Here is a 27,732-nt window from a genome sequence, read left to right on the forward strand (position 1 = left end):
GGCACTGTTCAGGTCTAGAGCCTGGTGGGCAGGCAGGACAGAGCAAACACTACTGGGGAGGGGACTGTGTAGCTCCCTGTGGTCTGTGGCCAGCCTCTCACCTTCTCCAGGGCATCTCTCAATCTCAGGCCTTCAGGTCCCAGCAGGGGCATCCAGAGGACCTGTGGGCATCGTATGCCTGTGAGCTGGTGGCGTGGTGACAATCAGACAGCTAAGCAGATGTAGGACAGAACCTTTATTGCTGAACTTAAATGGCTGGCAGGGAGGCCTGGCTGGCAGCCCCTTCCCTGGGCAGGAGTCCTAGGTGAGGGCTGGGGGTGCATTGACCACCACTGCCCCATCCACAGCGGGGATGGGCCTGGGGATGAGCTCTGCCTGGTATCCCTAAGAGCAGGAAGTTGGGGGCATGTTCTGGGTGGGAGATTGAAGACCCAAGGGTGGGAGATGAGGGGTGCAGAAGGGCCAGCCGGGCAGGGGCCCAGCCCAAGGGAGAGGGTGAGGCCCTAGGCTCCCACTGGTCAAGGAAGGCTGAGAGACAGGTGGGCAGAGTGATGGCTTTGAGGCCCCCAGAGGTGGCTTGGTGGCAGACGGCCCCTCCTCTGGGGCGGTGGCAGGTGCAGTCTCCTTCCTGTCCAGGGATGAGGGGCTGAGGTAGGTGTGGCCTGGCATCCTGGGCCCTCACAGACGGGGTTTGATATGCAGAAGTTTCCCTGTTCCGAGAAGGGCAGAGGTCAGGCGCCAGGAGCCCCCTGGCAGAAGGAATGCCCCCACCCCACAGCTTCCTGATGGCAAGTTGGTGGCCCAGGCCTGCACAGTGGGGGCACTAGGAATGGGGGACGGCAGCTTAAGACAGGCCACCTTGGGTCCAGATGTCTAGCCGGGCACATGCCTAGCCCGTGGGGTCAAGGAGAGATGGGGAGCAGTGGGCTGGGTAGGCCCTTGGCAGTGGATGGGCCCAGGTGGGAGCCATAGCAGTCTGTAGGCTGAGCTAGAACACCAGGTACACGCCCAGAACAAGGCTGCCAGATGCACACCTGGTGGCCACCCAGTGCATTCGAGGGAAAAGCTAGGGTGTGTGCAAGCAGTTGGCTGGGTGGGGCAGGAGACACTAAGGTCCCTGTGCAGGGACACAGGGAGGCAGCTGGTGGTCAGGAGCAAGGAGCCAGAGGACCGAGAGTCACGTCCAAGGGGGCTCTCATCCTGTGTGTCCACACTCATGGGGCACCAACGCGTCTCTTCCCATGAAGCCATCTCACAGACCATGTTCCCATGGATCACAGGCGCCTCCGTGCAGCTGCCCATAGGCAGGGCACTATCTACATGCCTCCTGCAAGCCCTCCTCTCCTCCTGGGTGCTCCCTTCAGGGCTGAGGACCCAGCAACCTACTCAGCTAAGCTAAAGCCCAAAAGTCAGGCCCAGTTAGCTGGGGCCCCAGGCCTGTGGCCTCACTAGACTTGAACCCTACTACGTGGCAGCTGGGGCAGATGCAGTCCGGCCTCTTGCCCTGGGGCGCTCCTAGGTCCACCTCTGCTGCCCCCCCAAGTTCCCAGCCCTGTCCAGGCAGTGCAAGGCCTGAGCAGGGAAGGAAGGCTGATAGGGGCCCCCAGGCCAGGGGAGGTCTCTGCAGCCTCCCTGGGCCTTGCCCCTACCTGTCTCCTCTGATTCTGGGGTTGGCTGCCAGGTTCCTGACTTTACAAATTAAGAAAGGTGACTACCTCAGAGCCCCCACCCCAGTGAGCCACACCGAGAGCGCTGGTGCCCTGCTCCTAGGGGGGCCGATGGAGGGCCAGGCCCAGCTTCTCGCCTCTGAAGTGGGGGCTGTGATGAGTCGGTGTGGGCCCAGCCCCTCCGTGGCCAGCGTTTAAGCGTGCTCAGCGGAGCTGTTAGAGGAGGCTGCGGCAAGCATCTTCCATTAACGTTACGACCGTGAAATATGACAATAAAATGATGGCCGTATGGTCACAAATTTGCAGCCCGCCGAGCTGCGTGGGGTTTATCGTCACTCAAACGCGCGGAGAGCTGTAAAATGTTTACAGAAAGGGTCGTTTGCAGCCATAAAATCCTCTTTTCTCTCCTAAACAAGGCTGAGTGGAGCCATTTACCAAGCCCCAAATGCTCATCGGGGAAAGGGAGCATCTGTTCTCTCCAGGAGTGTGTGCCGATCTTCCAGAACAAATTAACAGAAATGGGTGCTTTCTAATTAAATCAGCCCTCGGCTGGGGTGCCTCTGCTGCGCTCGCACCTCAGTGCCCCGCCCCTGTGGTGGCAGGTGCACACCTTGGGCTCTCCGGAGCCATCCGGCCACCTGGAGATTCTGACTTGGTGGGTCTGAGGTGACCGCTGAAAGACCCTCTGGCATGCTGAACTGGGCTCTGGGGACCGGCTGCCTACCTGAGTCCTTGGTGGAGGGGCTCCTGGGGGTCTGGGCCCTGGGCTGGCCTCCTGGGCTCGGCGAGGACTGCAGGGAGATGAAGGAAGGCAGCTTGGAGAGGCTGCTGGAGCCCATCACCGGAGAGGCAGCCTCCTCCTGAAGAGACAGCTCCTCCCCATCTAAGGAGAGATAGGGGGAGGAGGGGGAGGAGGGGGAGGGGGAAGAGGGGGGGGAGGGAGAGGAGGAGGGGGGGGAGGGGGACGGGGCCTTCGATGACAAGGGACAGGCTGAAGCTGCAGCTAACACCCGTGAGGAGGAGATAGGGGAGGCCTGGCCAGCAGCCACAGAGGTGGGGGAGCTGGGTATCTGCCTGGTGGGGCGCTGGGCAGCCGAGGACTTCCTGCGGGAAAGAAGGGAGAGCAGAAGTGTGAGTAGGCAGCTGCTCCGCAGGGTGGGGGTCTGGAGGCACTGGCCAACCACCTGCAAGGTGCCTGTCCCAGTGGCAAGGCTCCCAGCATCTCCCATCCACCCCTTCCTGCCCCAGCAGCCACGAGGCATCACTATCCAGGTTCAGGGTCAGCCCTCAGGGCCCAAGGACAAGCTGGTGACATCGTGGACTGGTGAGCCCTGGCAACACCCTGACCCTGTCCTTGCCTTCCGGAACGTGCCCTCCTTGTCCACACAGGTTCCCACACTCACAGGGCAGGTAAGCACAAAATGGGCCCCTAACCGTAAGCATGGCCCAGGATGGGTCCTGCCCACCCCTGGGGAGTAGGAGAGAGTGGCTGAAAATCCCCCACCTTCCTTAATGGGGCAGGGGCTGGGCAGCACCATACAGGCTGGTCTGGGCCAGGGATGCCCTTGGCTCTGTCTAGCCTGGAACCTGGGATGGGGCACCTCTGTAGGCCACTTGATCCTCAACTTTGGACTGAGGCTTCCTGTTGGGTCTGAAGCCGAAAGAACTGGGTGGGGTGCAGGGGCTCTCCAGAGAGTCCTGAATGTCCCCAGAGTGGGGAGGGCTGCTTCCTGACCACCCAGAGCTCACACACAGCACCCACTCCCCCCTCACCTGGGCCCATGGCTGGCGGAGGCCCTGCTCCTAGGGGGCGCGTTGCTGGGCTCTGGGGCTGGGGGCGCAGCTGCCCGGCGGCCGAGGCGCTTCTGGTTGCGGTGGAGCAGCTGGCACTGGGCTCCCCGGGGGCAGGAGCCCCTGCGGGAGAAGTCGGGGCACAGCAGTGTGTGCTTCTTCTTGCACTGGGGGAAGAGGGCGCAGCTGGGTGTGGCCTCCGCACTGGGACAGCTGCCTGCCAGCCCCACCTTCTGTAACATGTGCCCCGAGGAACCCGAGGGGCGAGGGTACCACCCTGCTGGGACTGAGGGCAGGGGCAGGCTGGCCTGGCCTGGGGGTCCTGCCAGGCTGGGTGGGGGTTCCCTGGGTGTTAACCCATCCTCCTGACCACAGCTGTCAGTCCTGTAGGAAGATGGGATGGGGTGGGGGATGGGATGGGTGGGGCTGGGGTTCTGTTCTCCCCCATTCCCTGCAGCTGGCTAAGTGGGCAGGCCCAGAATGTTGTGAGCCTGGACACCCTGACTGCCCCTCATGGTAGACTAGGCGACAGGCGGCCAGGGGCCCAATGGAGAAACAGACCTGGATGAGAACCACTGCAGAGATCCTGCTGAGCCCATCCAGAATCAAACTTAAAACCAGTGGTGCCAGAGCAGCCGCAGTGCTCCAAGGTACATGCCAACACAGTACAGGATAAAAGTGGCCATGGCCAGGGGAGCCCGTCCTCCAGCCCGGAACCTCCCTCCTGGACTCAGTCCTCATGCTCTGAGCAAGATCTGCACACTGGCCCATTATTGTCCCCATACCTGGCCCCCTGGCTGCCACCAAGGGACTAGAAGCCTGTCACATTGGTGCTTGGAAGCAGGCTAGAGCTAATAGGGCCCTGGACCACTGTACCCCACACGAGTTCGTCCCTGTGTGGCCAGACCCATCACTGCCCCAAGCAGAAGGCAGGCTCAGGCTAAGGCTGTCTCTGTCACTCCTTCTCCTTGGAGCCGAAGCCTGCCTGCACAGGGCCTGGCCTGTAACACAGGATCCTAAAACCCAAACATCAGGGCGGGGTGGCTGTGGTACCTGCAACAGGGGGTGAGGCATTCTGGGGAAGGAGGGTGGTTTGGGCAGGTGGAGGGGACAGGAAAGACCTCTGGGTGGGAAGGGCCCAGCACCAGATAAGGGCAGATCCACTACTAGCACACCCTCCAACAGCCAGCCCCGCTGTGGCATGCCATAAAATCCATGTCGCTGTTTTTCCCCCCTTTTAAAGGTGGCTAGTAGAACATTTTAAATCCCACGTGTGGTTCACATCTGGCTGCCCTTCCTACTGGACTGTGCTGGTCTGAACTAACCCTCTGCTCGAGAACAACCAAAAATGTAGGATCGAATGTAAAGAATTTTCTCACATCATCTAGGCGCTACCAGTAAAGTAAAACAGTGACAGCAAATCTTAGAACACACAGACACAAAACAAGTCCCAGATTTCTAAGGCCTGAGAGCTTCCTCTAGACCAAGCACACTGATGAAAGAGCAGAAACCTAACAGAAAACCCCAAAGATCTGGAAATTAAGGTCACTGGTAAATAATTCATGAAAGTTCTACAACATTTAGAACCCACTGAAGAGAACAGAACAACACTGTGAAATCTGTGGATGCCGCCAGAGCAGCTCGTAGATTAGAAAAGACCAGGTAAAACCCAAACAAAGCCTGCACTTAAGCTGGCAGTAATGCACCAATGTTAGCGTCTCAGGTTCGGTAGGCGCGTTTATGTGAGATACTAACAGCATGGAGGCTGGGGGAAGGGTGCACAGGGACTCTGCACTATCTTTGCATTTTTCCGGCAAATCTACAATTACTACAAAGTAGTAAGTCTATTGAACACAGTAACTGATAAGCACTCTGTGCCCCACCCCCAGTAGTGTACAAGCTGACAAAGGAGGCAGCAGGGTAGAGGCTGAGGACCCCAGTCCAGGTGCCGGGCTGGGTTCATGCTTTAGGGCATCAAAGGAGTGACAGGAACTGATTGCAAGAGTGGGGTCCCAAGAGTCTGAAAAGGACAGAGGGCAAGACTCTGGCAAGATGGCCCAGAAAGAAGGCAAGGAGATGCAAGTTAAATACAGACGGAAAAGGTCAAAATGCAACAGAGAACGTGACACCCACAGCTGTACACGAGCACATTGAAACCCTACAAAAAAGAGATCAATTCTGCCCAGTCGGTGTGGCGCAGCAGTTGAGCATGGACCTAGGATCCAGGAGATCGCGGTTCGATTCCCAGTCAGGGCACATGCTCGGGTTGTGGGCCCGATCCCCAGTAGGGGGCGTGCAGGAGGCAGCTCATCACTGATGTTTCTCTCTCCCTCTCCCTTCCTCTCTCTGAAATCAATAAAGACATATCAAAAAAAAAAAAGAGAGAGAGAGAGAGAGAGATCAATTCCAAGAAAAATAAGCCAAAACTGACACAATGAGAAAGAGAAGGGACTGTGTCTCCTGGAAGACAGAGCAGATGTGCTCTGCTCTGTTCTTCCACTGGGCAATGCACATATAACACCTATACGGGGATTCTGAAAGGTGGAGAGAAGGCAGACCGCAAGGAACCTGGGGTCTGAGGAGGGACACTGGGGTGGGTCTCAGGACTTCCTTTTGCCTCGTCACCCTGACCTGGAGCTGAAAAAGCTACAACCTGGAGCGTGAACAGGTACAGATAAGGGTCAGTCAAGACAAGAAATGACCTGGCCCAGCCAGACACCTCAGACGCTGTGGTGCCACCCACCCAGGATAGCAAAGGCAAGTGGGAGCCTTGGCCACTGGTATGCCCCCTACCACTAGCCCCCAGGCTAGAGTGGCTCCAGGGGAGACTCAGTGGGAAGTATATATGGCCACCTCACCCAGGAGTAACAGGGACACCCCTCCTCAGGTGTCAACAGAGGCTTAGTGGGGCGGCAGCTTTGTGCCTCCACTCTCCCCACCCCCTTGTTGGCGTCGTGTCAGAGGAAACCAGCTGAAACAGAAGGTTTAATAAGATCCAGACTCTCATTACATAACAGCCAAAACTTCCAGGTTTCAACAGAAAATGACTCATCATAACAAGAATAAGGAAGACTTCAAACTGGACGGACAATTGGTCAGTGCCCAGGAGGTGCAAATACAGCCTGACAAAGACGTTAAAGCAGAATCATAAATACTCTTCAACGCGCGATTACAAGTAGTCTTGACCTAACAAAAGCACAGAGTCTCAACAAAGAGAATATAATGGAAATTTTAGAACTGAAAAATACAGTAACTGAAATAAAATCTCAGTTTATGGGCGCAATAACAGAATGGAGGGGAGAGAAGAAAGAATTGGTGAAATGGAAGTCAGGATTAGCAAAATTAACCAATCTAAGCAACAGAGGGAAACAGACTTTAAAAAATGAATGGTGGCCCAGCTGGGCGTGGCTCAGTGGTTGAGCATCGATCGACCTAGGATCCAGGAGATCATGGTTCAATTCCTGGTCAGAGTTCGTCCCCAGGTTGTGGGCTAGATCCCCAGGCAGGGGCGTGCAGGAGACAACCAATCAATGGTTCTCTCTCATCATTGATGTTTCTCCCTCTCTCTGCAATCAATAAAAATACATTAAAAGAAACAAAAAATGAATGGTGCCTCCGGGGAACAATAATGATAAGAGCAGAAATCAGTAAAATAAGAGAAAAACAATTGGAGAAAAATCAATGAAACAAAGAGCTGGCTCTCTGAAAAGATTAACACAGGGTGGGGCAAAAGTAGATTTACAGTTGTGAGTCTGCAAAACACAGAGTTTATTCTTATATTACAATTTATTAATTATTGTATTTTCCATATGAACAACTGTAAACCTACTTTTGCCCCACCATGTATTAATAAACCTCTGGCAAAACAGACAAAGAAAAAAGAGAAAAGTCATAAATTTCCAATAGCAAGTGACACAGGGGTCATGACAGACTTTGCAGACGTCGGGGACATACTTGCAGACATTAGGGCATACTTCAACAACTCTACTCACATACATTTAACAACTTAGATTAAATGGGCCAGCTCCTCTAATACACAGTCCACCAAAACTGACTCAAGAAGAAACAGAGAACCTGATTAGACCTATGTACAGTAAGGAGGCTGAATCAGTATCAAAAACCTCTGAACAAAGAAAGGCCTGCCACCAGATGGTGAATTCCACTGCACATGTAAAGAGTTAAACACCCATTCTGCTCAAATTCTCCAAAACTCTGAAGAGGAGGTGCTTCTTCCTAACTCTGAACAGCCAAAGCAATCTGTGAAGCTAGACTTACCTTGATACCAAAACCAGATAAAGATACTATAAGAAAAGGAAATTACAGATTAACATTCCTTGTGCCAACAGATGCAAAAATCCTCAACAAAATACTAGAAAACTGAACTGAGCAGCATTTTAGAAGGATTATATATCATGACCAATTCAGAATTACTCTCAGAATGCAAGGATGGTTCAACATCCAAAAAACCAATCAATATAACTGTGATTCAATGTGGTCAATAAGATAGATTGACCACCTTAATAAAGTGAAGGGGGAAAGAACACATAATCATCTCAATTGAGGCAAAATGATTTGACAAGATTCAACACCTTTTTTGATAAAAACACCAAATAAACTAGACACCTGTAGAAAGGGAACATCTTCAACATGATAAAGACCATCTAGGATAAGCTTCATGCTCAGTGGTAGAAGACTGGAAGCTTTTTCTCTAAGGTGATGAACCAGACAATGGTGCCCCCTTTTGCCACTTTTATTTAACACAGTACTGGACATTCTCGCAGAGCAACTAGGCAAAAATAGGTTAAAAAAATAAAGTAACAGGCTTCCAAATAAAAAGGGAAAAAAATTACCTGTTAGCAGATGAAGAATCCACAAAAAAATTGTTAGTGCCACCCAGCCGGGCATGGCCCAGCAGTTCAGCATTGACCTATGATCCAGGAGATTGCGGTTTAATTCCCGGTCAGGGCACATGCCCTGGTTGCAGGTTCAATCCCCAGTTGGGGCAGTGCAGGAGGTAGCCGATCAATGACTCTCTTATCGTTGATGTTTCTATCTCTCTTTCTCCCTTCCTCTCTCCGAAATCAATAAAGATATATTTAAAATAAAAAATGTTAGTGCCAATAAATAAATTCAGAAAATAGCCGAAGAACTCCGGGCCCTCCCTGCAAGGAGCCAGCAGTGCGTGGGTATAGGGATTGGGACTGGCTGCTGACAGGCCAGGTTGGGAGGACCAGGGGCCTCCTGGGGGCTGATTGCCCAACAAAGGATCCCTGGGGTGCCTGTCCTGGAAGCCCTCCAAGGCCCTGGATCTAGCCCCCCAAGTGCTCTGCACCCGGCATTCTGGGGCTCTCCAGATGGCCCTGCTGTGGTTGGCTTGGAAGCCCCTTACTCAGCCACGGGTCTGCGTTCTAGGTGTAGCCAGGAGCCGCCAAGTCCCACAGTCCCTAGCAGCCTGGCGTCCCCTCCCACAACCCTGTCGGGGCTGCAGCTCAGCCTCTGCCCACCTTGTTGGAGCTCCTTGACTCCATTCCCCAGGGTCTTGACTCCCCACCACCAGGGCAGGCAGTCCCCTGGGGCCCTCATGGGCTTCTCCCCACACCCAGGCTCCAGTTCCTCCCAGGGGTCCCTACTAGGCCTCCCTTACAGGGATTGGATTCCTTTGCTGCTGCCTTATCTGTAGCCGGGGATGATGGGTGGGGGTGACCCTGGAATCCGGTGGCTTCAGTCTCTCCCAGAGGTCCCTACGGGCTCCTTTAGTGCTCCTGATCTGACCCCCAGACCCTGCCCCCTAGAGACCCCTGCTCCCAGGACTCAGGCCCCATCTCTGCCAGCCCCGATGTAGGGGTGGGGGTTGGGGGGTGACTGGTGTTCCAGTGACTCCAGGCCTGCGGGTATCAAGGCTCCTGGACAGTATGGGGGCTTTGTGGTTGCTGTCAAGCAAGAGTGGGTGAGGGCCTGTGAGCCAGCGAGAAGGGTCCCATGAGGAGCTGGGAAAGACACAAAAGGAGAGCCTACCAAATGGTTCCAAAGCACCTGTCACTGGCTACGTGTGCTTCCTGAATGAGTGGTGTGAGCACATTCGCATGTGTCACCTGGACCTGCCCTTTCCTGAAATCACTAAGATGTTGGGTGTGGAGTGGAGCAAACTGCAGCCCACAGAGAAGCAATGGTATCTGGACAAGGCCATACGGGAGATGCAGCAGTAGTACATGAAGGAGCTGTGGGCACACCAGCAGTGAAGAGAGCATGAGCACCCGGAGCAGGAGGTGGCACCGCAGGAGTGGCAGACACTGGCGCTGCAGCAACAACTCCAGACTGCACAGAGCCATTGAGTGCAACCCCACCCAACATGAGAAGCTCATCCTCAAGGAGATCCTGGCCCAGGTCACCTGTGAGCACCTATGAAGGTGTTAGCCCTGTGGGGATCCAGAGAAGACCAAGCTCTGGTCGTGGCCCCTATCCCGTGGAGGAGGGATGGGGGTCCACCCTTTGGGGCCAGGCCTGAATCTGCACCTTGGGAGCTCCAGCCCCCTAAAATTATTCTACACCATGCCCTAGCTTTCAACCTCCCCAGCACCCCAAATCCAGAAAAGTCACCTGCCATGCACAACACACATAGAACCCTATGGCCTCACAGGGCATGTCATACTACAGGGATGTGGGAACACCACCCATGGACAGCATAACCCAGGACACAAGGGGACCAAGAGCAGCTCTCAATACTGGTGGTAGGGAGGGTGCCAAAGGCTACAGTGGCTTTCCAGGATCTGCCCCAGGACACAGGGCAGTGAAAACCAACACTTGACACATTGGGAGGGACTCCTCGAAGGTGCTGACCACAAGTGTCCCAAACAAGCAGATATGCTGCAGTACATGCTCTCATGCTTAGGCGAGGGCCTTCTGCCTGTGGCCCTCGAATTTCTGCACCCCAGAATGGGGGAACTGGTACTGATGCCCCTGCCCTCATTCAGCTAAGGGATCCTCATGAAGGTGGCCCCTTTGCCACTGCTTAATCTGGACTTTTGTTTTATTTTAATTTTTTAAAATACGTCTTTATTGATTTCGAAGAGAGGAAGGGAGAGGGAGAGAGTGTGACAGAAACATCAATGATAAGAGTCATTGATAGGCTGCCTCCTGCATGCCCCCTACTGGGGATCAAGCTAGAAACCCAGGCATGTGCCCTGACCTCCCGGGAATCAAACCTCGATCTTCTGGATCATAGATCGATACTCAACCGCTGAGCCATACTGGCTGGGCTTAATATGGACTTCTAAATTTAAAAAAATAAAGTGCAATCTGAATTTTTAAAAATTAACTCAGCAAAATTCCAGGATATAAAATCAACACACAAAGACAATTACATTATTATACACTTGCAATGAACAACCTAAAAAGGAAATTTTAAAACTTTCACTTATAATACTTAGGAATAAACTTAACCAAGGAGGCAAAAGACTTGTACACTGAAAACTACAAAACATTGCTGAGAGAAATTAAAGAAGATCTACATAAATGGGACACGCCTTGCTTGTGGATCGGAAGACCTGCTGCTGTAAGATGCCACCCGTAGTGACCTACAGATTCAGTGCAACCCCAGCAAAATCCCAAACGTCTTCTTTTATTTTTACCTTTTTCAGAGAAATGAAAAACCCATCCAAAAAAATTCATAGGGAATCTCAAGGATCCCTGAATAGTCCAAACAATCTTGAGAAAAAGAACCAAGTTTGAAGGACTGACATTTTGTGACTTCTGAACTTATTATAAAGCTGTAGTAATAAACACTGGCATAAGGACAGACACAAAGGCCAATGGAATAGAACAGAGAACCCAGAAATAAGCCCCCACATACATGGTCAATAGACTCTCGGCAAGGGTGCCATGACCAGTCAGTGGGGGAAGAACAGCCTTTTCAGCAAACAGTGCTGGACAACTGGACATCCATGTGCAAGAGAATGAGGCTGGGCCCACAGCTAACACCACAGACACAAATTAACTCAAAATGGATCAAAGACGTAAACTTTAGGGCTAAAACTACAAAACTCTCACAAGGAAAAACAAGGGGAAAGTTTCATGACATTGAATTTGACAAAAATGTATTGGATATGACGCCAAAAGCACAGGAGGCAAAAGCAACAATAGACAAACTGTGCATCTCAGGATGACATCGAGAGAGTGACAAGACAGCTCACTGAACAGGAGAAAATATTCTGACATCATGTCTCTGATAAGATGTTAATTTCTAGAATATGCTAATTTCCAATTCAAAAATGGGCAAAGGACTTGAATAGACATTTCTCCAAAGAGGACACACTAATGACCAATAAGCACATGCAAAGATGCTCAGCATGGCTAGTCCTCAGGGAAATGCAAATCGAAGCCTCAACAGAGCCTCCACTAGGATGCTGTTTAAAAAAGGTAAGGTAACAAAGCCCCAGCGAGGATGTGCAGAGCCGCGGCCTGTACGCTGCTGCGGAGATGTCAATGGTACAATCACTACAGAGAGCAGGTGGCAGGTCCTAAAAAGCTAAGCGTAGAATCACCACACACTCCAGCAATTCCACGGTGAGGTATCTGTCCGAGAGCCAAAACCTACGTCCATACAGAGACTTGTACACAAATGTTCACAGCAGGACAATTCAAAACAGCGACAAACTGGAAACCTGATGCCCATCCACTGATGAAAGGACAGACAGACTGTGGTCTCTCTGCCAAGGAGCACTGTTCAGCCATAAAAAGGAATGCAGTCCTGAGACCACAACACAGTGACCCCCCCAAAAACCTGCTAAATCAGAGAAGCTAGACACAAAAGTTTGTGTGTCGTAGAATCGAACACACGAACTGCCCTGAAAAGACAATTCACAGACACAGCAGGCAGACCGGTGTTGCAGGCCAGGCTGGGGCAGAGATGGAGTGGTAGAAATGTTCTAAAGCGATCATGGTGACAGTTGCACAACTTTCTAAGTCTACCAAGACCACTGCGTCATGCACTGGATAAATCAGACGGTATGTAAAGTGCACCTCAAAAAAGGAGCTTTTAAAAAATTGGCATCATGAATCAGAGAGAAAAGAATAAACAGTTCATATACAGTTTGGGCGAAGGGCTCACTATGTGAGAAAGCTACATGCAGCCCTAGACTGGATGACAGCTAACAGCAGCAGATGCCATGCCTTCTCCTCACCCCAGCACCTGCGCAAAGGCTGCCGACCCCCACATGGCAGGTTCTGCCATGCCCCAGTCTAAGTAAAAGGAAACTGAGGCCCAGAGGGACTCATGGCTCCACATGGCTCCACATAGCAGGGGCAGGTGGGACTGGGGCCTGGGCCCACCTCAGAGCCCACATCACGCCTGCCTCCACTCGGCCTGCAAAGCCACATGAGAAAAGATGAGGAGGGTCCCTGTGGCCTTGGGTGGGGGTAGATCCTGGAACAAAGACTCACAGGGTGAAAATGGAAGAACTCTGCCCCCAAAATTAGTAAGGATTTTGACCTAAGGGTAAAATTACCAGGTGGTGACAGAAGGGAAATGCTGTCTGTGATCCCAAAAGCAGAGAATGACATCCAGAGGACACAAGAGCTTCTGCAAGGGGACAGGCCAGCCGCAGAGAGGAGGACATCCCTAGCAGCTTAGCTCACTGCTGGGAGCCTCCTGTAGGCAGCATGGGGAAATAAGGAAGTCCAGGGAGGACGGAGGGAGGACAAGGCTGGGCTGCAGTTGCAGTGGGAGTGCCAGTGTCACCTCAGGGTTTCTGTGCTGAGGTGGCCATGGGATTCATTCACATATAGAGCTGGATATGTGCCAGCTCTGTGCACTGGGAGGGCAGTGAGCACCGGACCCCCAGACTGAGGGTTTTAAACACAAGGAAAGGAGCCAGGCCCAAGGGGGAGCGGCTAATGCAGGGCTGGAGGGTGCAGGGCTGGAGCGGGAGAGCCAGGTGAACTTGCAGCGCCCTGCAGTTCCCCAAAAGCAAGGCGGGGCCGCATGCGCCTTAGAGTAGACAGGGACAGTAATGGACTGTAACCCATGGAGTCCACACTGATGCAAACCCATAACCCAGGAGGCAGAGGGCAGGCAGGCTGAGCTTCTTCCCTTAGTGCCACCAGGAAGCAAAGGAGAGATGATGGCAGGGCATGCACGGAGGACAGGTGAGCAGCTGCAAGAGCGGTGGGAGAGGTGGGCTTTTCGGAGTCTCTCCCCTAACACACGACACACGCATTAAGCAGAAAGGAGACACATGGGGCAGCTCGGCTAACACCACATCAAGTGATCAAGGGGAGCCCACGGCGTCGGCAGGGAGAAAGCACCCTCATTGTGACGCCAGTTATCAGACCCTAGTGGTCAGAGTCCCAACAGTCCAGAGAGCTGGAGGGCTGGGGAAGGAGCGGAGATTTCCTCCCAGCCTAAATTTTTCACAAGAAAAGGGAGATGCACCTCTTAACAAGCTGCTGCCTCAGGAAGCAAGGTTAACAATCCCACTTGATTCAGGGGGATATTATAAACTCTCTGGGGCCCATTCGAGGACTTGTACTCCAGGCGCGAGGTGCCCACGCAGCACTTTTTATATTATTTAGAGAATCAAGTTAACCCTCCCAGGCCCGGGCTACCACCGCCCGCCGCTGCGGCCTGCTCAGCGCTTTCCCATATATAGTTATGAGCCGCTATCCATCATGTGGCGGCCACGCAGTGCCCACACACCAAAAGGGGCTCAGTAAGCACTTCCACTAATAGAAGCACAACTTAAATATAGCTTTGATATTTCATTTAAATTGTAATGTTTTACAATAATCATCCACATCCTCCGTGGGGGTCCTGCCCAACCCCCTGACCTGGGCCCGGGAGTCCTTCCAGGTGTCTTGTCCACTCTGGTCAGGTCCCTAGGTCTCAGCCTAGTGGCAGGAAGGGGCCAACTCTGCACTGACATGTGATCCCTTGGCCAGTGCCCAGCCCTGTGCCCAGCACCTGCAGTTGAGTACCTGTGGCCTCCACTTCCCTGGGAGCCCCCAACTCAGACAGTAGGTTCCTGAGGCAGGGTGGTCAGTCACAAGTGTTGAGGACAGGGTGCCAGCAGGCCCCTGGGCAGGTGAGTAGACTGACTCTCAGGGTGCCAGGAACTGAAGAGACATGTCGAGGTCCCGAGACCAGGGCCATTTGTTCACGTAGCCCTCCACCCACAGGCCCATGTGGGAACAGGAAGAGGCAATAGGACATCATCACAGAGAAGGAGCCAGCCTGCTCAGCTGTGAAGAACCCTACACGTCAGCCCTCACACTGACAGGCGAGACGAAAGGCGGCAACTGCAGCACCTTGAGTGCCTTCACCACCCGGTTCCCTCGCTCCCAGCACCACCTCGGGGTTGCAGGCTCCAGGGAAGGCGTGGAGGAGACCGCTGGCCCATGGCTGGGTGCCACCTGCCCACGCCCCTCACCTTCGCACCCAGTGGGCAGTAGCCTTTGAGGAAGTCGGTGCAGACCTCTGCCTTCCGGGACACATAAACGTGGCTGTAAGGACAGTTGCTGTTGCTACAAATCCCCTTCAGAAAGTAGGAACACACAGGCATCTGTGGGGAAGGGAAGAGGTGGGTGGTGAGGGCAAGCAGAGTCCTGCAGCTCCCAGACCCTCTGCCAGGCATCTGCACCTCACTTCTTAGGTAAAAACACCAGGCCTCCAAATCCTGCTTTGTGTTCCATGGCCAGGAATGAGTCACACAGATTGTGGTTGGAGACCCTCACCAAAGACCTGCCCCGAAGGAGGAATAGACACATGGTGCCGGCCCGCAGGAGGGTGGCCAGCATGAGCCAAGGGCACCTGGGGCCCGGGCAGGTGAGGGCTGTCTGCACGGTCAGATGAGGACATGGAGTCAGGGCAGGGGCTGGCCCTGCAGAGTGGCTCAGGACAGATGTGCAGCCACCTGAGTCCATTCCCTGCTCTGAGCCTGCCCAGTTTCCAGGCTGTAGGGCCACAGAGGATGGGCGGATTTTCCTGTGACGTGATGACACCTAGCAGTGTCCTGGGCTGGAGACCTGACCCCGCCCTAGCAAGTGTGGGCAGTGAACTCAGCCGATGGGGAGTTGCCTGGGACCAGCCCAGGTCTGTGCAGGCCTGGCAGGGTGCCTGGCCCCAGTACCCTGGCCCATGGGCAGGTGGCCCAGGGGAGACCTGGTGGGGGCTGTGGAGCAGGCAGCCTGGGCAGGGCTGTGTGGCCTTAGCATTCCCTGGCCCAGGCTGGGACACAGAGATGTACAGTCCACCTTCTTTCCACTGTGGCAAACTGAGGCCTGAGAGCCAGCAGGAGGGTCTCTGACCTAACCCACCCTGACCTTTGCAGTTGCCACTTTTCTAGGCCACTCCTCTGAGGGACCCTCAGTAGCCCTGCTGTCCTGCAGGGAATGGTAACGGCCACAAGCCCACACAGGGTCACCCTGCGGTCTCACACATCCCAGGGTACTCTGCAGGGGTGGGGGTGAGGGGAGTTTGCCCTCCTCCTCCCTCCTGTTGGTAAGCACCCCCAGTCAGTCCCCAATAACTACTCACTGGCACTTCTCTTGGGGGAGGCAGGGGAGGGGAGGCTGAGGAGGGAGGGAGAGAGCAGAGAAACAAAAGGCAATTTACGTGTGTGAGTTTATTTCTAATTGTCTTTTAACTGCAGCACAGAGGGAAGAGGGGCTGGCATGCGGGCCTGGCAGTGGTGGGGCTGCAGACAATCCCCTTAATGTGGCTTTTGATCTAGTGCCCAAATTAGCTCTAATAAAAAGGGTAATAAAGCCAACTCCACACCACACGGACTCCTCCTCACCGTCAGCACAGCCACATCCCGAGGAAACTACGTTCTCATTTCAATTAACCTTGTTTGCACCCACCACGTCCACACAAATAACAATAACATTAATTCAGGGTGCTGGTGCGGGCGTCAACACTAGACAGCCCGGAAGGCGCACCGGCTTTGGAGCTAATGAACCCGAAACTCGACGTGAATTTGCAAACTGCTCACAACAGGGTTTGAAAGCTCTATAGGAAGAAAAGCGCTGATCTTCCCGAGCTTCTCGAGGAGAAAAGCTGCTGCAGCAGCACCGCCTCCACCCGATCCCACCTCCCTGACATCGCCACAGCCCCCACCCCTCATTCCCAGGGGCTCCCCGGCCAGCACCAACTCCCGACCTCAGAGCTCCCAGCACATGCTGGGATCAAAAGCCCTGCCCTGGCTCTGCCCCCACAGGGGAACCTGTATGATGGGGTCGATTCACCTCGACCCACGGGGTGGGGGCCTGGTTCCAGAGGGCCCAGCTGGGCTCCTCCCTGTCCATGGGCCTTTCAGCACACCCATGTCACATGGCTGTCCCTTGCCAATCCTGGGCCTGCACCCTACACAGCAAGGGCACTTGTGGGCTACTGGCAGTAAGAGGCAGGGGTGGAGGCCTCCTGTGTGGCATGTGGATACCCTCCAGGTCGGCTAGGGTGAGAGACAGCTGAACTGAACAGCGCCAGGTGGGGATGGAGGAGCAGAGCCTTCAGGTCATACACCCAGCTCCTCACGGATGCCAGGGGACCAGAGACTGTGTGTCCCGAGCCCAAGAAAAACTTCAGGGGTACCATCCGCTAGGAACACGCCCAGGCACCCACTGAGCTGGCACTCACCTTCTCTTTGGAGACTTGGTGGGAGAAGGGGCAGGTCCCATCTGTCTTCTTGCACGTGCCCCGAACAAACCTGTGCAAATGGTGAAGAGAGTTCGAAGGGGCTGGTGAGACCAGGGCAGATCCCACGCCAGCCCCCCCTAGAGGCCCCCGGGCAGGTCACCTGGTGCACACGGCCACCTTCTCTGGGTCGTGGATGTAGGGGCAGCGCTCGCCACGGTTGCACCGGCCGAAGCGGTTGTAGTACATGCAGTACTCCTGCTCCGTCCGGCGCCGCCTCTGCCGGGCCTGCCTCACGATGGCCAGGCTGCGCTGCACGGCCCGGCTGCAGACAGCGGGGGGAGCGAGGGTGAGACCCGGGGCGCAGGCCCACGCCCGCCCCCACACAGCCCCGGGACCTACCTGGCCAGGGAGCGGCTGCAACTGCTAGCGGGGTCCAGCCGGCCTGTGGGGAGAGACCAGGTCGGGCCAGGCCATCGCCCTGGGGTCTGCCCGCTCACAAGCTTGGGGGCTCCACCCGCAGCTCAGGCATTGCTGCCCCTCCAAGAGACCCCCCCACCCTCCCCAGGCTGGGTCCCTTCCAGGCCCCTCAGGGACACGATGCTGAGGGAGGGGAGTTGCTGGGCCACCTCCCGCCCCCTACAGGTAAACTGCCAAGGTGTCCCACAGGGACAAGCGCTCCCCCAAGGCCACACTGGTTGCTGGCCCCAGGGCTCACCTCAGGGCAGGCCTCCCTGCCACCCACTCTGCCTGGAGCAGAGCCCAGGGATACGTGACCTGAGTGGGTCCTGGAGATGCCCCCTGGCTTCACAGGAGCCAAGACCGGTCTTATGTGTTTAAAGGGTGTGAAATAAAAAGGAAGAGAGAAGTATGTGGCCACAGCCTGACATCCCCGAGCCCAGGCTCGGCAGGGAGCCGTGTCCACCATGCTGGAGAGGCCCTGAAAGCATGTCTGGCTCCCAGGACCTGGTGGCCCAAAGGGAAGCTGCTCTCAAAGGACAATAGTGACAGGAAGGAAGCAGCAGGGGAAGCTCACAGCCAGGGCAGCTGGGGTTCGAATGGGACCAGGGATGAAGGCAGTACTGTCCTGTGTGGGTGTAAACTCACCTTGCAGGAGGCGGGTCCAGACTAATATAAAGCCCCTGCCTGCCTTTTAGACACAAGAACACTTGCTAAGGAAGGCAGGACAGGGCAAAAGCCTCCAGATGGCCACCAAGTTCCCAGCTCGCTCGCGCGCGCGCTCTCTCTCTCTCTCTCTCTCACACACACACACACACACACACACACACACACAGCCCTTCCCAGACCAGATCCAATTTCCCATAGGCAACTGCTGAAATGGATCCTGTGGTAGGAGGCAGAAGTGACATCACTCAGAAATTCTAGGGACCTAAGGCAATAACAAAGCATCCAAGCTTTAAAGGGCCGTCCCCAAGCTTCCTGGCCCTGAGCTGCCCCATCAGAACCACATGGCGACTGCTCCTGCCTTTTGCTCTCCCCAGGGTGACCTTTCCCAGGGCCCATTGCCTCTGCCCAGCTCCTGAGCTCCAGATCCGGTCACACAAGCTTTGACATGCCACAAGGCCTGTCCAAACCCAAACTCCCTTGTCTCCCACAGGCTGGATCTCAAACATCCTATTGGCCACTAAGCCCTGACCTCACCTTGGGCACTCTGTGTGCCCTTTCCAGGCCTGGCCTTCACTGCCCGCTGAAGCTACACCTGTCAGTGTCTGCCCCCTCTGAGCCTCAGTCTCTTCAAGTTTAAAAAAAGGGTGTCCCCAAGCCCGGCTAGCGTGGCTCAGTTGGTTCGGCATTGTCCCGTGCACCAAAATGTTGCTGGTTGGTTTCCTGGTCAGGGCACATGCTCAGGGCTGTGGGCTTGATCCCTGGTAGGGGGCATGTAGGAGGCAGTCAATCCATGTTTCTCTCACATCAACGTTTCTCTCCCTCTCTCCCTCCTTCTCCCTTCTACTCTCTCGAAAATTAATAAAAAATATTTAAAAATAAATCAAATCAGCCTGGCTGGGCATGGCTCAGCGGTTGAGCGTCAACCTAGGATCCAGGCGATCAGGGTTCAATTCTCGGTCAGGGCACATGCCCGGGTTGTGGACTCAATCAATGACTGTCTCATCATTGATGTTTCTATCTCTTTCGCTCCCTCTCCTTCCCTCTCTCTGAAATCAATAAAGATATTTAAAAATCGATCAATCAATCAAATCAAATCAAATCAAAAGGTGTCGCCAGGGTAGGTGTGGGGTAGAGGGGGTCAATGGGGGAAAAAGGGAGACATCTGTAATTCTTTCAATAAGAATAATTTAAAAAAAAAAAAAAAAAGATTAAATTATAACTAAAAAAAAAAAAAGTGTGTCTCCAAGGCTGAAGAGCAGGACCCCCAATGGGAGGGAAGTGCTCTGCATGGCAGCCAGGCTGGTTATGGTGCAAGAGGCTGGGGGGTGGGCAGAGGGGCTCTTGGTGTGAGGGGCGAGCAGGGAGGGGGTTGTCTTAGGGCAGCCCCAGGCCACAGTGGAGTCACGGTTCCCAGGGTGGGGACATCAGTCCTGGGGGCAGCAGTGGGGCCGGTCCAGGTGGCACGTGGTACCATGCACCTGCCAGCCTGTGGGTGACAGAGTGCAATTTGATAGCTGTCAGTGATCGTGGTTCCTGGGCTGTCAAAGATGCTGCCAAAGATGCTGTGGCACCATCTGCTCCTGCCAGGGACTGCTATCATCACGTGTTCACATGTCAGACTGTGGTGCCCAGGTCTGGCTTCGGGGGGGGAGGGGCAGATTTATTACCCTTTCCACTTTTTGCTCTTAAAAAAATGCCAGTGTGGGGCTCACTTGGGAGTTTTGCCAGGAACAGGAGGCACCTTTTCAAATGTTTTGCAGTGTTAAAAAATTCATGTAAAGTAGCTGGCTTGAACAGAGGCTGAGAAGGCGCTGAGAGGTGCTGAAAAGTTCAGCTGAAACCCCCAACCTGGGAGCAGGAGGTGCTGAACCTTCGAGAGAACTTGCACTTCCCAGGGATCTTCCCAAAATAGACATGGCAGCCACAGCTCCACCCCCACTGTCAGTCCCCTGCCCAGGCAGTGTCTCTGCTCTGACAGGGCTCTGGGTCTGAGGACTGCTGTCCTGACTGTGCAACCCTTTGGGAAGAAGACTGACACCCTGGTCTGGCCCCAGTGACAGAGGGAGTCCCAGGAAGTGGCATCTGGAAGGGAGAGAGGCAGTGAGTGGGGTGCAGGCTGCAGAGAGGCGACCTTGCAGCAGCCATAGTGGGATCAGCATGTTACAGGTCACAGGTGAGAAGAGGCACACAGACCCTAGATCTGCCCAGGGGCACGTGGTGGCCATAGCAGCAGGGAAGTGATGCCACGTCTGCCTTGTTCTGGGGTGTTGGGGCCAGCCCTGCAGCCCAGGCCGAGCAAGGTGGCTCTGGCAGGTGGACTGGGGCTTCTGCTACATCACAGCGACCAACAGATTCTTGGGCTGTGACATGCGCAAGGCCCAGTGGAGCTCCTGTCAGAGCCCACACCTAACGCACCCAGGTCTCCGGGCAAAGCATGTGGGGCGAGGTCTCAGGGTTGTGCCCTTTGGTGAGTAGGCCTTGGACCTGGGAGGGAAGGGCCTGGTCCCAGGGTTCAGGGAAGCTGAGGACTGCCCCCAGGAAGCCATGGCCCTGAGGGTCTGCACTCTCTTCTCCCAAAAGCCTGGGACAGCTCCAACACCTCACCAGGAGCTGAGTCCTCGAGAAGCCCTGGAGGCCAGGAGGGGCCAGGAGAAGAGAGGTCCAAGGAGGGCTGCACTTTCTTGCTGAAGTCAAAGTTCCTCTGACACCAGAGGAGAAAACTTATTTAATCACTATTCATCTAAGTGGGCCACTGGCCAGCAGACCCAGCGACAGGGGCAGCAATTCACCCTCCTCACGGTGAGTCCAGGCATCGGTGCTGGTGTAGAAGGTAGAGCCCCAGTGGACTCTGGCTCTGTCCTGTCCTGTCCCCATCCCCTCTGCCCTAGCCCTGAGGTTGGGAGAGCTGACCCCCAGGACTGCCCCTCAGAAGCTACCAAGGCTGGTCAGCACGGTGGCAGCTATAGCCTGCTGGGGCAGGTCTGTTGGAAGAAGGCCTCCTGGGACCCAGCTGCCCCAGACCCCTGTCCTCACTTTATTGCCCGAAGGCTAGGGGTGGGAGAAGAGGGGAGGGAGGGGAGGTTCTGGAGCTCAGCACTTGCAGAAGAGCAAACTCAGCATGGCATCTGCCCCATAGTGGTGGAGCTGTACTCGCCCCCCAGCTTCTCATGTCCCCACATGTTCCTTCTCATCCTCTGGTTTCCATGGCAGGAGAGGTGCCTGGAGGCTGGAGAAGAGGTGGGTTGGCACTCACGCCTCCTCACAGACAGCTGTGCTGGGGAGGAAGGGAGAACCCCTACAGTGGCCCCTGATTCTGGCCTCTCCCGTCTGCTCTTACTGCCACCCCCCAGGCAACAACTGGGGCTCTCCCTAGGGTTGGACTCAGGGCCCAGCAGGCAGCTCTAGCCCCACACAGCTGTCTGTAAGGAGGCCTGAGTGCAAACCCACCTCTTCCTTTCCAACCTCCAAGCACCTCTTCTGCCATGGATGCCAGCAGATGAGAAGGGACATGAGGGGATGTGAGAAGCCGGGGGGCAGGTGCAGCTCCACCCCCATGGGCCCACACAGCCCACCTGGGATTGGGGTCCATGTGGAAGTGGTCCCCATGCAGCCAAGGTATGTGGGCAGCAGGTCCCCACCCAGGGCCATGATGGCCCTAAACCACAACCACACCTGAGCCCAGGGTGGTCATTGTCATGTCTGGCCAGGGAGGAGTCCCTAAGACCTGGTTTGAGTAAGCAGCACCCAGATCACTGAGGCTGGCGTGGGTGGGCATGGTGACCCCATGATGTGCCCAGCGAAGGAAATGTCAGCAGATAGGGCATCCTGTCTGCTGGACAGTGAGCTCCATCCAGGCCCCAGTGAGGATGGTGGGGAGCAGAGCCTGGGTCCTGTCAGCCAGCCAGGTCAACGTGGGGGTCAGGGGAGGACAACAAACAGGAGGGTGAGGCCAGCCAGTGCCAGGTGTGCTCTTTGCCAAGGAGGCCCCAGGGGAGACTGGGGCCAGCCGGGTCAACCCACAGAGAGGCCACCACAGGGGCTAACCAGACATCACCCTGCAGAGCGGCCCCTGAGCCAGCCCTCTGTGGCTCCATCACCCTAGGAGGAGCCCACCTCAGGGGGAGCAGCAGGCAGGGAGGGCTCTGCTTCATTCAGGAGGAGGCAGTGGACGGAGAAGGGTCTGAGACCCCTGCCTTCTGAGATGCCACTGGCTGTGTGTGGGGACCCATGTACTATGAGTATGGATGCCACAGGACTTTGAGCTCTGGGGTCAGAGGCAACCAGAGTGGTACCTGCTAGTGGTAGAGGGGCCCGTTCTGACCCAGCACAGTATCTGCGGGGCTGAGCCTCGAGAGGGCCCTATGAGGAGGCCTGGCCAGCACCCTGCACCTGCTCTTCCCCTGAGTAAAAGGATGGGGAAACTGAGGCATATGGGTAGAGCTGAGCCATGGGCTCCCAAGCACCTACTGCCTCTCCTGGGGAGCATAATGCTCCCTGCCTAGAAGAGGGTAGCAGGCTCCTGAGTCCCACAGATGCCCTGGGAGCGTGGAAGGCAGGGGAGGGGTTTGGGGGGCACTCAGGCATCTTCCCCATCTTGTTCCTTTGGGTGGTGGAGCTGGGGCTGGGGGTTGCTGGGCCTCTGCAATTCCACACCACCTGCAATCTTGCCCCTTTTTTTGACAGATAAAAAGAGGGCAAAATTGGACTGAAACCAAAATATTTTTCTAGATAATTTGTACAATAAGCAAGTCCAAAGCATTTCCTCCTGCTCAGCCTGTTTCCCCTGGCCACAGGGGCCCGTGTGGTGGTGGCAGCCGCCTCCTGACACAGTTGGGAGGTGTTGCCAATGCGATTCTGGGTGTCGTGGCCCCAGGTGTTCACTCACCTGGCCCTGTTTACCATACCTGGCTCATCTCCTTTGTCCAAGTGTGAAACACGTAAAAATCAGGGGCCACTCAGCCAAGTAAGAGCTGTCACCTGCCGGAGGGGGCCTTCCCTGGGGGCACAGAGCCCACAGGGCCTCCCTATCGGTGCCCAACCTGCTCTACCACCCTAGCTGAAAATCAGGGCAGCGACTGAGGCACTGAAGAGTGAATGAGCACTGGCTGGGACACGACCTATTTGGGGAGTGCTCATTCAGATGGGCTCCTGGGAGCATCTAGGGAGTTAGGGCTGGGACCTCCTGATCCCACTACCAGGGAGCCTCACCTGCGCGGAGGGGCCTGCTGGCCCCATCGCCACTGGGCCGGCAGTAGGTCTTGGAGAGCTTATTGGCCGACACCCTGTAGAACACCCCTCCAATGCAGCGGAGGCCTCTGTCCCGCCACCGAGGAGAGCAGGGCTGGACTCTTCCACCCCCTCGGGCAGGGCGCAGGCGATTCAGCACTGGGGACCTACAGACACAGGGAGATGCCAGTCAGCCAGGCTCCAGAGCCCCAGGCAGGAGACCTCTGTTCCCCTGCCCCCATGGCACAGGCGGTGGTGCCCCCAACCCCACCAAGCAGTCTGGGACCGTAAGAGCTTCTGAAGGATCACGGGGAGGGAACAAGCCTCCTCCTCCAACATGCACACTCCTGAGACATGACAGCCTGAGCCCTGGGAGGAGGCCCCTGACACCCTCACTTACAGACGCCCCTGCAGACACCATGGTCCCCTCAGTGGGATCAGCCCCAGGCCCCTCAGTGGCACTGACATTGGCCCTGGAACTGTCCTGCCTGCCTGACCAGCTCCCCCAGCTGTCACATGGACAGATGAGGGGATGGGGGTGTCCAGTGTAAAGACCAGTCAGCCTCATGACTCCAGAAGGGTGTGGGGCACACCCCTCAGGACAAATGTCAGCAGTAATTTGTTTATGCAAATTGAGCTTAATTCCTTATCAGCTCAGACTCTGTTCATAATACTATTACCACTGAGCCCCCTGCTCCCCACTGGAAAGTCTGGGCAAAGGAGTAAAGCTGTCTCTTTGTGCACATCCTCCTCTAGACAGCCTCCATTCGGGCCCTGCAGGGAAACAGGCTGAGGTGGCGAGGTGAGGATGGGGACCAGGCCTTGCTGAGCCTGTCCTGGGCGCTCATGCTGAGGCCCCCACATTTCTGCACATGGACCCTCAACTCTACGTTAGGCAGTAGGAGGCCCTTTCCTGGCCATCCAAGGCCAGGAAGGGGTACCCCTAGACAAAGCTCTGATAAGTACAGTGGGGACAGGCAGGCCTCAGGGTGTCCTAGCACCCAGGCACCCAGGTGCACTCACCCAGAAATGAGGTGCTGGGTTCAGTAGCCCTGCTCTTGGGCACAGCCGCCACCCCCACCATGCAGCCCTGTGGCCCCACTGGGCCTCGGTCTCTCCCTCTACAAGCTGGGGGTAATTCTCCCCAGCCTACAGCCTCCAAAGGCCCACTGGAAAAATAACGTGTGCAAGGGAGCTGGCACCAGGGGACCCGAAGCTGCAGTGTAAGTACAAACACCAGGCAGGCAGCACAGGAGGCCACCCGCCTGAAAGCACTTAACCCAGTTTCCCTTAATTAAAATTCAAGTTCACAAGCACCAATCTTGGAGGAAACAAGTCCCACCCAGGGGCCTGGGATGGCCCAGGCTGTCCCTGCCCGATGCACGCCAGCTGCTCCACACAGGGCACATCTGAGCAGCAGGGCGAGGGTGGGTGGGCACCCTCTGGGGGAGGCAGACAGACCTCCAGGCTGTTCTCAGACGTTAGGCCAGGCCAAGGTGTGAGGAGAGAAGGGCAGGGCTGGTAGGGGTCTTCTCCTGCACAGCCCCTCACCGCAGAACCCTATCAACACTAGGGGCACAGAGGTGGCTCTGGACCCTCTGCAGGAGCTGTGGCCACTGTTCTCAGGGCATAGCTTGGCCTGAGTCCTAATACCCACAGCCCAGAGCTGAGCCCAGGCCAGCAGCCACCACAGCTGGCCCAACTCGAGCCTGACAAGCCCCCGAGAGCCTCAGGATCCCAATCCTCCAGGGTCTTTGGGGGAGATTGCATTCCTGCATGGTGTCATGGGGCTGCTTGGAGGAGAGGTGGACGTACCCACAGAACTTGGGGAGGGTTGGCCAGGGCCTCAGGGAAGAGCCCACCTGCCCATGGAAAACAAGACTAGTCTGCAGGTGCACAGAACCACCTGTGTTCTTCCCTCACCCTGGCTGGTCCCTGACTTTAGACCTGTGGTAGGGCAGGCGCTGAGCAGGCAGGAGCCGGAATGGTAGGCTGGAGCCATCCGGCCCAAACGCCTGGTAGCGTCACATTGCCATGGGTGTCACAGCACTCCAGTAAATTGTTACCCTAATGGAGAGGACAGCCTTTGGAAACGAACTATACTGAGAAGAGGGGATAAAATTAATGAGATAATAGCAGGGCCAAGGACCTGGAGAACACTTCTGCCCTCGCCCACGGGCCTGGTAATTCCTTTTCTACAACAGGAGCCTCAGATCTAAAGGCTTCTCCCATCCGTCCAGTGGGCCCACACCGCCAGGAAATTTCATTAACGCTGGAAAATAGGAAAGGTATTAAGCGTGGATAATGAAGGGCAGGGAGGGAGCCGTGCCTTAAGACGGTCCTCTTTCTCGCCTTTGTAATGGGAGGCATGAACTTTCCCTTCAAATCCATTTCTAATCCATTTGAAATACTACAGCAAATTATCTTTCCTTCAGCCCAAAAGCGGCCAGCCAATTTACTCCGAATAGAAGTGACAATGCCCCAGGATTTATCACCATAACCTTGACTACACCAGGGTGAGGGCTAGGCTCCCCTCCCCTGGGGGGAGGCACAAAGGATGGGTGGGGGGAGATAACATTTTAAATGGAAAGTGGTAGTAATGGGGAGAAAGACACACATACCACAAAAGTAGGTTTAAAAGAAAAAGCTGTCCATGTGTCTGCTCCATGGGGAGCAGCTGGAAAGTTCCTGGCCCGAGGCCATCCTGCTGACCAAGGGCTCTGCCCACTGCAGCCCCTCTGACCTGCCGTGCCCAGGTGTGAGGACATCGGTGGGGCCAGGCGGGGCCATGCCAGGAAGTGGAATTGGAAGATACCAGGGAAAAGAGACCCAGAGGAAGGGGTCAGGAACTGGGCAAGACAGAGGAAGGCTTTCCCTGACAAGCCAGGGACCAGGGTAGGGTATGCAGGGCACACCTCTGGCAGATGCCAAGAGTGCCCACTGTGCCAGGCCTGCCCCACCCTCCAAGGGCTTTGAAGGCCAACCCCGGACACTCAAGCTCTGCTTATTCAATCCTGAGGTTCCCAAGGCATTTCATGGCACAGTGCGCCCAGCCCCAACCGCAGCCTGGTACACTTCTTGTGGACCAGAGAGGGCATGGACCCTCCTCCTGGGGGCAAGATCAGGCCCAGGGGCTGCTCAAAGGCTGAGCACAGACCTGCGTCCAGGGCCAGAGACCTTGTACCCACACAAGAGGTGCTGCTTTCCTGCAGTGAACCCCTTTGCACAAGTGTGGTGGTGGGTGGACTGAGGCCTCGGCTGCATGTGGGGAGACCCAGTGCTACAGGTGCTCCTGGATAGAATTCAACCTCTGACCCCCCTCGGCTGGGGCAGGGTCAATGAGTCACTAAGGACCCATCAGCCTCCAGACCAGGATGCCCAGGCAGTGGATACGGGGCAGGAGGCAGGCAGGCTGGCTGGGGAGCAGAGAAAACAACCGGGGAAGCATTTTTCAGGAAATGGAGCACGATTCTGCGAAGCTTTGAGGCGAGCAGGGAGTGCACTGTCAGCAGAAGCAGCCGGGAGGCGGCTCTGCACAGCAAATTCCAAGTAGGTCAGGCCCAGCCGCCACCGTGACAGGCTGCACACAGCTTAAGTGCGCTTTCCACAGAAACGCTGACGGCCCCCTGCCCCCATCCCTCCCCTGCTCCTGAGCCCAGCCCCAGGGCCAGTGCAGTCTGTGCCCACTCTGCCTGTCAGAGAAGTAAGTGCTCAAGCCCAGAGCCAGCCCTGCACTCCTCTTAGACACTCCAGCTTAAGGCCAGCCCAGTACAGGACCCTTCACCTCAGGAGGGCCCCCAGGCATGGAGGGTGGTCTGTAGGGCAGATGCTCACAGAAGGTTCTGGGTTCTGGAGGGAGAGAGACAAAGCTCCTCAGGTGCGCAGGGCCAGCAGCATGGGAGGTGAGAGGGGCCGCCAGAATGCGGAAGTGACATGGGGGTGGCTAGAGCAGACTCCACAGGGGCCTGAGAAATGAGGCTCAGTGATCGGGGACCGAGGCGACAGTGTAGGCCTCATGGTGGTTGTGGCTACCTGGTCTCACTCCTGAATGTGGCTCATAGCCAGCTCTGGGGGGTGGGGCCACCCACCCTGTGCCCACCTCCTGCCTCCTGCTCTTTCCTGCCACCTTGGGGCAGAGGCAGGCTGACTGCTGGGAGCTGAGGCCTGGGGGAATGTGGGACTGACTTGGGAGGCTGAGCACAGAGAGTGAAATAGGAGGGTGAAGGGGCTGGCCCCGCAGGTCACCTGAAGGCTCTCTCAGGTGCCGCTCCTTCCCGAGGGAGTTCCCCCACA

The 27,732-nt window shown here is 55.9% G+C and overlaps 1 protein-coding gene across 5 annotated transcripts in view; it reads right to left on the reverse strand.

Moving 5' to 3' along the window:
- Positions 1–220: 220 nt before the first annotated feature.
- ZC3H3 (zinc finger CCCH-type containing 3) overlaps positions 221–27,732 on the reverse strand; it is a 67,482-nt gene continuing 39,970 nt past the window's right edge. The window contains exons 5-13 of one of the 5 annotated variants that reach the window (XM_081116530.1): positions 23,422–23,606; positions 17,488–17,530; positions 17,249–17,410; positions 17,089–17,158; positions 14,882–15,013; positions 3,441–3,625; positions 2,676–2,771; positions 2,392–2,458; positions 221–710 (exon numbers count right to left, since the gene is read on the reverse strand). In XM_081116530.1, coding sequence (XP_080972656.1) covers positions 519–710; positions 2,392–2,458; positions 2,676–2,771; positions 3,441–3,625; positions 14,882–15,013; positions 17,089–17,158; positions 17,249–17,410; positions 17,488–17,530; positions 23,422–23,606 — 1,132 coding nt within the window. In that variant the 3' untranslated portion in view covers positions 221–518. Of the gene's footprint in view, positions 711–2,391; positions 2,772–3,440; positions 3,626–14,881; positions 15,014–17,088; positions 17,159–17,248; positions 17,411–17,487; positions 17,531–23,421; positions 23,607–27,732 lie in introns of all 5 variants that reach the window. The other 4 variants (XM_081116531.1, XM_081116529.1, XM_081116532.1 and 1 more) reach the window with 4 other exon arrangements.

Source organism: Miniopterus schreibersii, assembly GCF_964146895.1.
Source record: "Miniopterus schreibersii genome assembly, chromosome: 17".
Lineage (NCBI taxonomy): Eukaryota > Metazoa > Chordata > Mammalia > Chiroptera > Miniopteridae > Miniopterus > Miniopterus schreibersii.